Below are 11,947 nucleotides of genomic sequence, written 5' to 3'. Positions count from 1 at the left end.
AGGTACTGTATATATATATATTTTAAATGTTTAGCTCACATTATACAATTTAAAACTATGTATTAAGGTGTCTGTAATATAATAAACGTACCAAAAATGAATTTAAACATTATTCAAGCATTTATATAACTTCCAAATCTTCTTTTAATTTATTTTTTTACGGAGGAGGAGTACCAAGATGGGTGCGCGTTGGCTTTAATACCCAGGCTCGGTCTATCATCCAGGATGAATACACATCGTTGGTAAGATCCGGGTTTTGGACAGGATGAACGCCAATTTCCAAGATGGCTGCGGAGGGAGGAGGGAAGGAGATGAACGAAATTAAAACTCAATTCACCACTCGGGAAGGTGTCTATAAACTCCTCACTCACTCCGAATATAGCCGCCCTAACAGGGTGCCTTTTAATTCACAGGGCTCAAATCCGGTAAAAGTCTCATTCGTGAACGTGAACGACCAGTCAGGCAACGGCGACAGAATCTGTTTCAATGTGGGCCGGGAACTGTACTTTTACATCTACAAAGGCGTAAGAAAGGTAAACAGCACTCAAATATGACAACTTTTATTATTAAAAAGCTAATGTGCGTGTTCAAATGCATAGCAATGTGCTGTCCAGTTTAGAAGTTTCACTGACGTGCGCAGATAGCTAGCCAGAGTAGGCCACTTAGCTATGGTGGCTAACTAGCTAGTTAGTAGCATCGCCACAGTTTGTTTTACCCGCACCCTGTGGAGAAGTGCTGGTATGTGCATATCGCCCACCTAGTTAGCCAACTAACCGGTTCGATTCAAGTGAATGGCCTCTTGGACTGTTTGTTTTCTCTAGCTATGTGAATATGCACGCTTTAACCTTGGAGCTGCCCGTCTTCAGTTCTGACATGTTGATTGACATCTTCTGCAGTTGCAGAGTACGTTAAATGCGACACGTTAAGTAATATACATCTTGTGCATTTTGAGGTTAGAGTGATAACTGACAACAGTGGTGTGTTTTTAGTGCTCTTTTTTAAATTTACTCTGCACAGGTTCTTTGCGATCATAGAATAGTCAACTACTGTATAGACAACTAGTTATGTGTCCTATGCTAGTCCTTCAAGGCCCCAAAGCCAGCTTGGTACTGTTTATTGTGAAAGTGTTTGGTTGGAAGCGAGCTGTGTTTCTGGATGATGATATGCAAGTGATTTGTCTGGGTCTGATAGTGGCAGGGATGATGTCATTGCATCGAGCTGTTTAAGGCATCTCGTGATAATGACGATGATGATATGTCCTATTGTTTGTCTTCACATTTCTAAACTTAAAACAAGTGAAACTTACATCACATTGTCAGACACCATTAACTTATCGTGTGTTGTGGCTGCTTGGGCATTTCTATTGTTATGATGAGGAAGATGTTGGACTGCTTCTAGGACTTGCTGTGTTGGCCTAGTTGGTGTTAACATGGGGACTTCGAGGATGGAGTAGATTTGTTTGGGTGATTGTAAGATATTTTAAGTTTTTAAGTTATCACCTCAATTTTTGCAAGTGTTTCTGACTAATGGATGTTGGGTTTTAGTGGTATACCGGGGTATTTGGAAAGCCATGGGATGGTTTTTCAATATCGTTGAAATTGTCTAAGTACATTTGAATATTTGAAGCTACTTTTCAAGTAAATAACTGCAGTCAACTTGTGTAATATGTTAATAATTTCAGCTGTCACATAATGTTTCATTATGAAGCTTACCGGTAGGCCCCAGTCACGTGGTGTTTGTTTACAAGCACACAACGAGACCAGAGCCTTGTGAGTCACTCACTGTTGTGCAGGAAGCACTAGGTGATATAGTTTCAGTACGGAATTCACAACTAAATGTTTGCCAGCTAGATATCTTGTAACTTCTAAGTTAACTGTCTAAAATGTGCTAAATGCTCTGCAGTTGTGCATTTGATTAGCTAATTTAGTAGATATCGCTATCTAGCAAAGTGATTAGTTGCTTGGACGGTATCCAGATTGTTGTACCTTCATACTGACCTTGTGCGATTCCGGGATATTCGGTAATACCGGCACAAGGGGCGCATTTGTTCAAACCCCACTGAGCGTCTGTTATCCGAACGTTAGCAATGCTAACACGTACATGTAACATCCCATAGAGAATGCAAACTAAATGCTAACGAGCACATTGCAAACATTTTATACATTCTCTGACCTGAACTGTCTGCCGTTTGTCTGTCTGCAGGAGGGGATTATCTGCTGTTACCAAGAGAAGCTTGATTTTGGGAGAAGCTAACCACTAGGCTTTGGCGGTGTATATCGGGCTATTTGGCAATAGCCACGGTACATGACTGAACTGAGGTCTCTGTAGTCCTTCCTGTAATCAGCGAAGACTAGAGGGGTATTCTACAAAGCAGGACCAATGAGTTAGCCAGTGAGTTAACTTCCCCAACTATTAAAAAAAAAAAAAAAAAAAAAAAGATAAGCAGGAAATCGGCATGGTCTAATTTGTCTGAACAACCACAAACACATCTAATTTTAGCTTTCTTAATGAACCAGAAAATCAATAGTAATTTCTGGTGTTCAAAGATAGCTGGCTAACTCATTGGTCCTGCTTTGTAGTATACCCATCAGGTATAGGACAGCAGAGCTACTGCCTGACTAGAAAACCGAGCAAACAGCTGAGATGTCAGCTAGCCCAGTGGGTTGGCTTTGTGAATAGGCCTACAGTCTCTCGCTCATTACCAAAGACTTAGGGCATAGCCTAGTCTGTGTTGAAATCTCTAAATTAATTTGATAGTGGCATTGGATTATATTTTAGCAGTGTCTGTGAGGACATTTCTAAGTTGATGACAAGGAGGCAGAAGGCTAAGCATCCTCTTGCCTAATTGGCAAAATGTTTTTTTTCTCTTTTTTTTCCGCTCACCCAGTGTGCAGTCACTCACACTTTTATCTCTCTTATGCTGGAGTTCAGAGTTAGGTCTGTTATGGATCATATCTGTGCCCCCTGTTGTGGCCCTTGGTGTGTGATTGAATTTGCCATGGTATTATTCATCTGATGATGGTACACAGATCAGCAGGATATTGTACTGGATGGGACACAGATGTTTCACATTAGTAAAAGTTCAGTGGATAGATTAGGGCTTTGGAACTGCATGGATTCTTGGCATATAAAGTGTGTAAAAGATCCGAATTTCATTAGTGCTGGCCCTGCTCTGACAGAACTGTCAACAGTCTTATGACAGCCTTACGTCCCTCACTGCCTCCGTTGGTCCTCCACTCAGTTAGGTTTCCCAAACTCAGTCCTACGGTGAGTTAGACCACCAGAGTCCTACAGTATCAACCCTTGGGCCAGTAGGTTTCCTGGATTTCCTAAGAAACACTTGAAGTCTGGACCCCAGTTATAAAACTAGGGCCAGGAGGTTTTCCTGGTCAGTTCATGCTGACAGGAAAACTATTGTCCCTCATCAATATCGCTACTCATCTTACGGGTGATAACCTAACCTATACATTCCGGGGGCCTCAAATCCATCTACAGCGTCCTACTGTACCACCAACTGCCTAGTACCCACCAGCTGTCCACAAACTCGGTGCTCTTAGATGTTTTACACCTATGAATTTGACAACAGCTGTTCTTTTGTCCTGCTGCCATGTTGTGCTGCTTCCGTGCTATGTTGTCTTGGGTCTATTTATTTAGTGTTGTCTCTTTGTCGGGATGTGTGTGTTGTCCTATATTTTTATCCCAGCCCCCATCCCCGCAGGAGGCCTTTTGGTAAGCCGTCATTGTAAATAAGAATGAGTTTTTAACCGACTTGCCTAGTTAAATAAAGGTTAAATAAAAAAAACTAAAAATAACTGACATAACCCCCTCAGTGTTTACACAAGCATCTGTCTGGTTAGAATCAAGTTGTCTCGCCATAGGCCTGTCTCTGCCCAAGACAACTGTTGGTAGACACTGGCACTGCAAGGTAACCTATATTTCCCCACTGGAGTGGACAGCTCTTTTTCTGTCTCTCTCTCTCTGTCTCTCTTTTGGTCTGTCTCGCTCTCTGCCGGTGCTAATGATTGTTTGGGCAGCAAGACCGGTATCTGGTGCCTCTGAGGTAGCCTAATAAAGTAGAATTTGCAGACATGCGATACCTCTAATGCCCTTGACATGATTGTCCTTGGGCAAGTTTGACAGAATGTTGCTACTTGCTAGGTAATGATTTGTAGGTCACCAGGATGTTTTTTTGGGGGGTTGTGTGAAGGATGGTGGAAGTCCTTGGAGAGAAGTAAAGGAAGCGGTGGGGCTGAGGCTGCTTGAGTTCACTGCAGACAAGAGGTCCAATGCTTTCATGTCTGTATTTCAGTTAGCTAATAGGCCTTCTGTTGCATTACCACTGGTTCTCATTAGGTCAGTGCATTACCTGCAGGTGTTATAGTGACAGGAGTGGCCTTGTAAAATCACTGAGGTGTATGTTGAACTAAGATAATTGCTAAATGTGATTCTGACTGTGTCTTGTGTTTCTTCACAAGGCTGCTGACCTGAGCAAGCCCATAGACAAGAGGATCTACAAAGGAACGCAGCCCACGTGTCATGACTTCAACCCCCTCACGGCCACGGCGGAGAGCGTCTCCCTGCTGGTGGGCTTCTCGGCTGGCCAGGTGCAGCTCATCGACCCCATCAAGAAGGAGACCAGCAAGCTCTTCAATGAGGAGGTGGGTTCAGCAGAGTTCACTTTAGCCAGACTGGCTAAGATGAGTCTCCTGTGACTGAATATCAAGTAGAGTTCTACCCATTATGATTTTTCAACGCCGAAACCGATTTATTGGAGGACCAAGAAAATGCGATACCGATTAAATCGGCCAATTTTTTTAAATGTATTTATTTGTAATAATGACAATTACAACAATACTGAATGAACACCTATTTTAACTTAATATAATACATCAATAAAATACATTTAGCCTCAAATAAATAATGAATCATGTTCAATTTGGTTTAAATAATGCAAAAACAAAGTGTTGGAGAAAGTAAAAGTGCAATATGTGCCATGTAAAAAAAGCTAACGTTTAAGTTCCTTGCTCAGAACATGAGAACATATGAAAGCTGGTGGTTCCTTTTAACATGAGTCTTCAATATTCCCAGGTAAGAACTTGTTGTTATTATAGGAATTATAGGACTATTTCTCTCTATACGATTTGTATTTCATATACCTTTGACTATTGGATGTTATTATAGGCACTTTAGTATTGCCAGTGTATCAGTATAGCTTCTGTCCCTCTCCTCGCTCCTACCTGGGCTCAAACCAGGAACACAACGACAACAGCCTTCCTCGACGCAGTGTTACCCATGCAGAGCAAGGGGAACAACTACTCCAAGTCTCAGAGCGAGTGACGTTTGCAACGCTATTAGCGCGCACCCCGCTAGCTATTTCACATCGGTTACACCAGCCTAATCTCTGGAGTTGATAGGCTTGAAGTCATAAACAGCTGCTGTCAAACGCACGAATGTGCTGTTTGAATGAATGCTTACGAGCTGCTGCTGCCTACCACTGCTCAGTCAGACTGCTCTGTCAAATCATAGACTTAATTAAAATATTATAACACACACACAAATACGAGCCGTAGGTTATTTAATATGGTTGAATCCGGAAACTATCATCTCGAAAACAAGACGTTTATTCTTCCAGTGAAATACGGAACCGTTCGGTATTTTATCTAATGGGTGGCATCCATCAGTCTAAATATTCCGGTTACATTGCACAACCTTCAATGTTATGTCATTATTACGTAAAATTCTGGCAAATTAGGCGGCCCAAACTGTTGCATATAACTGACTCTGTGTGCAATGAACGCAAGAGAAGTGAGACAATTTCACCTGGTTAATATTGCCTCATCTGGATTTCTTTCAGCAAAATATGCAGGTTTAAAAAATATATACTTCTGTGTATTGATTTTAAGAAAGGCATTGATGTTTATGGTTAGGTACACATTGGAGCAACGCTATGCACCGCATCGATTATATGCAACACAGGACACGCTAGATAAACTAGTAATATCATCAACCATGTGTAGTTAACTAGTGATTATGATTGATTGTTTTTCTAAGATAAGTTTAATGCTAGGTAGCAACTTACCTTGGCTTACTGCATTCGCATAACAGGCAGTCTCCTCATGGAGTGCAGTGAGAGGCAGGTGGTTAGAGCGTTGGACTAGTTAACTAAGGTTGCAAGATTAAATCCCCCGAGCTGACAAGGTAAAAATCTGTCGTTCCTCCCCTGAACGAGGCAGTTAACCCACCAATTCTAGGCCGTCATTGAAAATAAGTGTTCTTAACTGACTGGCCTAGTTAAATAATGCTGTAAAAAATTGTTTTGCCAAATCGGTGTCCAAAAATAACGATTTCCGATTGTTATGAGAACTTGAAATCGGTCCTAATTAATCGGCTATTCCGATTAATTGGTCAACCTCTAATATCAATGTACAGTGGGGCAAAAAAGTTTAGTCAGCCACCAATTGTGCAAGTTCTCCCACTTAAAAAGATGAGAAGCCTGTAATTTTCATCATAGGTACACTTCAACTATGACAGATGAAATGAGAAAAAAAAATCCAGAAAATCACATTGTAGGATTTTAAATGAATTAATTTACAAATTATGGTGGAAAATAAGTATTTGGTCACCTACAAACAAGCAAGATTTCTGGCTCTCACAGACCGGTAACTTCTTCTTTAAGATGCTGCTCTGTCCTCCACTCGTTACCTGTATTAATGGCACCTGTTTGAACTTGTTATCAGTATAAAAGACACCTGTCCACAACCTCAAACAGTCACACTCCAAACTCTACTATGGGCAAGACCAAAGAGCTGTCAAAGGACACCAGAATCAAAATTGTAGACCTGCACCAGGCTGGGAAGACTGAATCTGCAATAGGTAAGCAGCTTGGTTTGAAGAAATCAACTGTGGGAGCAATTATTAGGAAATGGAAGACATACAAGACCATTGATAATCTCCCTCGATCTGGGGCTCCACGCAAGATCTCACCCCGTGGTGTCAAAATGATAACAAGAACGGTGAGCAAAAATCCCAGAACCACACGGGGGGACCTAGTGAATGACCTGCAGAGAGCTGGGACCAAAGTAACAAAGCCTACCATCAGTAACACACTACGCTGCCAGGGACTCAAATCCTTCAGTGCCAGACGTGTCCCCCTGCTTAAGCCAGTACATGTCCAGGCCTGTCTGAAGTTTGCTAGAGAGCATTTGGATGATCCAGAAGAAGATTGGGAGAATGTCATATGGTCAGATGAAACCAAAATATAACTTTTTGGTAAAAACTCAACTCGTCGTGTTTGGAGGACAAAGAATGCTGAGTTGCATCCAAAGAACACCATACGTACTGTGAAGCATGGGGGTGGAAACATCATGCTTTGGGGCTGTTTTTCCTCAAAGGGACCAGGACGACTGATCTGTGTAAAGGAAAGAATGAATGGGGCCATGTATTGTGAGATTTTGAGTGAAAACCTCCGTCCATCAGCAAGGGCATTGAAGATTAAACGTGGCTGGGTCTTTCAGCATGACAATGATCCCAAACACACCGCCCGGGCAACGAAGGAGTGGTTTCGTAAGAAGCATTTCAAGGTCCTGGAGTGGCCTAGCCAGTCTCCAGATCTCAACCCCGTAGAAATATTTGGAGGGAGTTGAAAGTCTGTGTTGCCCAGCAACAGCCCCAAAACATCACTGCTCTAGAGGAGATCTGCATGGAGGAATGGGCCAAAATACCAGCAACAGTGTGTGAAAACCTTGTGAAGACTTACAGAAAACGTTTGACCTCTGTCATTGCCAACAAAGGGTATATAACAAAGTATTGAGAAACTTTTTAGTTATTGACCAAATACTTATTTTCCACCATAATTTGCAAATAAATTCATTAAAAATCCTATCCTTTTCTGGGTTTTTTTCTTTCTCATTTTGTCTGTCATAGTTGAAGTGTACCTATGATGAAAATTACAGGCCTCATCTTTTTAAGTGGGAGAACTTGCACAATTGGTGGCTGACTAAATACTTTTTTGCCCCACTGTATGTGGTTGACTTTCCTCACCTGGGAGGAAACTGTCTTCAAATGCAAATTAGAATGCGACTGTTCCGTTCCCATATCCACACGATGTGTTGGGCATCTGTTTAGGTGTTACGGTAGTGTGACTATTGGAACTTAGACGGGTTTGGGTAGCATGTCCTCGGTTTAAAACGTTTTCTTTTGAATGCATGTTTGACAACACTCATGTCTACGTCTCTCCGTCCCTTACCCTCAGAGACTCATAGACAAGTCTGGTGTGACGTGTGTGCGGTGGGTCCCTGGCTCAGAGAGCCTCTTCCTGGTGTCTCACTCCAGCGGCAGCCTGTACCTGTACAACGTAGAGCACACCTGTGGCACCACACCACCCCACTACCAGCTCCTCAAACAGGGCGATGGCTACGCCGTGCACACCTGCAAGAGCAAGTCGGCCCGCAACCCCTTACTGCGCTGGACAGTGGGTGAGGGGGCGCTGAACGAGTTCGCCTTCTCCCCCGATGGGAAGTTCCTGGCGTGCGCCAGTCAGGACGGCTTCCTGCGTGTGTTCGGCTTTGACGCGGCCGAGCTGCATGGCACCATGAAGAGCTACTTCGGTGGACTACTGTGTGTGTGCTGGAGTCCAGACGGACGCTACATAGTGGCTGGGGGGGAGGATGACCTGGTGACAGTCTGGTCCTTCTCAGACTGCAGGGTGATTGCCAGGGGCCACGGCCACAAGTCGTGGGTGAGCGTAGTGGCGTTCGACCACTGTACGACCAGTGTGGAGGACAGCGACCCGCCCGCAGAGTTCAGCGGAAGCGATGAGGAGTTCCACGAGCAGATCCATTTTGCAGGTGGGCGGGACCGGGCCAACAGCTCCCAATCACATCTCTCCAAGAGGAACTCTACAGACGGCAGGCCGGTCAGCGTGACCTATCGCTTCGGCTCAGTGGGACAGGACACCCAGCTGTGTCTGTGGGACCTGACTGAGGACATATTGTTCCCCCACCTGCCCCTGTCACGCACCAGAACTCACACAAACGTTATGAGTGCCACCAGCCCCCCAGCTACTGGGTCGGCCACTAATACTACTACTACTATTACTACTACTACTACTAACACACCTGGCACCAATGGCAACAACACCGTGAGCAGTAGCAGTGGTAACAGTGGCGCCCTCTCTAACTCAGTCCCCGCTCCCCTGCCGCGCTCCAACAGCCTGCCGCACTCCACTGGCCCCGCAGGGGGCAGCACCACGCCTAACAGCCACATGAGCAGCAAAGGAAGCAGCATCATCGACAGCGCCTTCATCGCCACCGGGGTTAGCAAGTTTGCCACGCTATCGCTGCACGACACGCGCAAGGAGCGCCACGAGAAGGACCACAAACGCAACCACAGCATGGGCCACATCAGCAGCAAGAGCAGTGACAAGCTCAACCAACTGAGCTCTGCGGCGCGGACAGCCAAGGCGGATGCCGCTAAGACTCTGGGCACGCTGCTGTGCCCGCGCATGGAGGAGGTTCCTCTGCTGGAGCCACTGGTGTGTAAGAAGATCGCTCATGAGAGACTCACTGTGTTAATCTTCCTGGAGGACTGTCTGGTCACAGCCTGCCAGGAGGGCTTCATTTGCACATGGGCCAGGCCCGGGAAAGTGGTGAGTCTAGACCCCTAGCCTCTACCCCTTTCAGCACTATGCCAGGCCTGGGAAAATGGTGAGTCTAGACCCCTAGCCTCTACCCCTTTCAACACTATGCCAGGTCTGGGAAAATGGTGAGTCTAGACCCCTAGCCACTTCCAACCGCTAGGGAAGATCTCAATTGAATCCTTCTCGAAACCTATTGGATGAGAAAGCCAGAGGTCCCGCCCCTCTGACCTTGTCCAATGGGTTTTGAGAAGGAGATGAGGACGCAAGGAGTATGCAATTGAGATCTTCCCCTAGACACTATAGTTTGACATCTGGCACCTAGACTAGACACTTCTCATAGATTTCTGAAAATGTTGATTGACTATTGATTGGCAGTTTAGGTTTGCTATGCAGCATCCTCTTTTGCCCACTGATACCCTTACAGGGATGGTTATCAATCCAGGAGCTTAATTGGCAATTTAGAAATGTTATGGATTTGTTTTGGTGCTAAAAACATTTTTTGTGATGATGATGTAACCTACTGTTTCCCATTGATGACAAGTTTCAAATAGCATTGTTTTTTCCTTTCTGAGTGTCCAAAAAGTCTCTCCTCCTCTAACTCATTCCCCTCTCCTCCCCTGCAGGGCTTACTGCCATCTCAGAACCCGACCAACTCTCCTAGTGGGACTGTAGTATAGCCCTGGTGCTAGTGCTGCTAAACTAAACCGAGCTCCACCAGACGACAGATGGGACAGGATGACCTGGCCACGCCTCGCCATAGCCCATTAGTGCTGTTCTTCACTCTCACACCTTCACCACCACTGAAAGTCTCTTTTTGTTCAGTTCGTCTTTAGATAGGATATATAGCTTATGTGGGCCAGTGAGGGTAGGTGGAGAGGCCCACAGTCTGAAAGGGGTGTAAAGGATCATGCAGAAAGCTTGAAATGGTCTATGAGCATTGAAACTGTTGTTCAGGGACAGGATGCTGGCAGAACTGTGTTTTATTTGTTTCCACCTCTGTTCCCCCTCAACCTTCTCTAGTCCGCTCCAGAAACAAACCCTGGAAGAGCTCGGGCTTGTTTTCAGACTCTCTAAATAGCTTAGCCCGGTCCAGAAACACAACCCCTAGCCACTACTACTTCTGACATTTTGTGTAGATCTGAAATACTTGGATAGGTTTAATCAATATGGTAGGAGCCACATTTCTTCCCCTATCCAGTCCTCAGATCTACCTGAGTACCTAAGGGTTAGGGGCTGTTTAGGGACTGGTGCTATCTCTTCTCACTAGTCCCTCATCCCTGACTAACCCTGGTGAAGTTTGATCTCATGTTCACAGCAAAGGGAGAACCGAGGAGTTAGCTTCCTTTAACTACAAGAAGAAAATAAACTGTTTTTTATTTAAATCGGAACATCACACCTTGAGTATTTTGCACTGATTATTTTGTTTCTTTCTGTTCTGTGTTCATTTTTAATTCATAATTATAATGGGACAAAAACAAGATATTTGAAGACAGCCTTTGGATGCACTTGGGTTGATGTGAGGTATCTCTGTCTGGACGCTGCAATCATAGGGGTTTAAAGAAGGAAAAAAATGAGAATTGTTTGCACTTAATAGTTAGAGAATGGCTTTACAATTTTGGAGTGTGCAAGGACTCCCCTGACAAGGCTGTTAAACATATAAATAGAATGAAAACCTTTTTATATCTATTGAACATTTATTTTAATATTATTTCAGATTTAAAAATGGGCTCTGTATTATATGTAAATATTGTACTTTGATGATTTATGGGTGAATTTATTATTACACCAGTTGGAAGTTCTTCATTTCAGAAAATAGTGATATTTCTAATGCAGAAAAATATATACATAATAATATTAAAAATTCATCTTGAATATGCAGGTTGTTTTTGCTTTTCTGTTGTACATAGAGAATTCAGGTGTATTTTTCTTAATGATATGTTTGTCTCCATGGAAACCTCTATCTAATAGGTAGTGCTGAAAGCTAGCCTGTTGCTGCAGACCACTATGTAGGCAGGTACAGTGCCTTGCGAAAGTATTCGGCCCCCTTGAACTTTGCGACCTTTTGCCACATTTCAGGCTTCAAACATAAAGATATAAAACTGCATTTTTTTTGTGAAGAATCAACAAGTGGGACACAATCATGAAGTGGAACGACATTTATTGCATATTTCAAACTTTTTTAACAAATCAAACTGAAAAATTGGGCGTGCAAAATTATTCAGCCCCTTTACTTTCAGTGCAGCAAACTCTCTCCAGAAGTTCAGTGAGGATCTCTGAATGATCCAATGTTGACCTAAATGACTAATGATG

At 43.8% G+C, this 11,947-nt stretch overlaps 1 protein-coding gene across 2 annotated transcripts; it reads left to right on the top strand.

Annotated features, from left to right (window-relative positions):
- Window positions 1-216: 216 nt before the first annotated feature.
- On the top strand, window positions 217-11,513 carry LOC109885443 (WD repeat-containing protein 20). 2 transcript variants are annotated; one of them, XM_020477288.2, is made up of 4 exons: window positions 217-533; window positions 4,476-4,658; window positions 8,252-9,704; window positions 10,261-11,513. In XM_020477288.2, the coding sequence occupies exons 1-3, from the start codon at window positions 285-287 to the stop codon at window positions 9,662-9,664; spliced, it is 1,845 nt and encodes a 614-aa protein (XP_020332877.1). In that variant the 5' UTR covers window positions 217-284; the 3' UTR covers window positions 9,665-9,704; window positions 10,261-11,513. The 2 variants fall into 2 exon arrangements, with proteins under 2 accessions (XP_020332877.1, XP_020332876.1); XM_020477287.2 differs by having other exon boundaries at window positions 218-533; window positions 8,252-9,646.
- The last annotated feature ends 434 nt before the right edge of the window (window positions 11,514-11,947 follow it).

The sequence above is a fragment of the Oncorhynchus kisutch genome, linkage group LG21 (assembly GCF_002021735.2).
Source record: "Oncorhynchus kisutch isolate 150728-3 linkage group LG21, Okis_V2, whole genome shotgun sequence".
NCBI lineage: Eukaryota > Metazoa > Chordata > Actinopteri > Salmoniformes > Salmonidae > Oncorhynchus > Oncorhynchus kisutch.
This window is presented reverse-complemented; position numbering and strand designations above follow the sequence as displayed.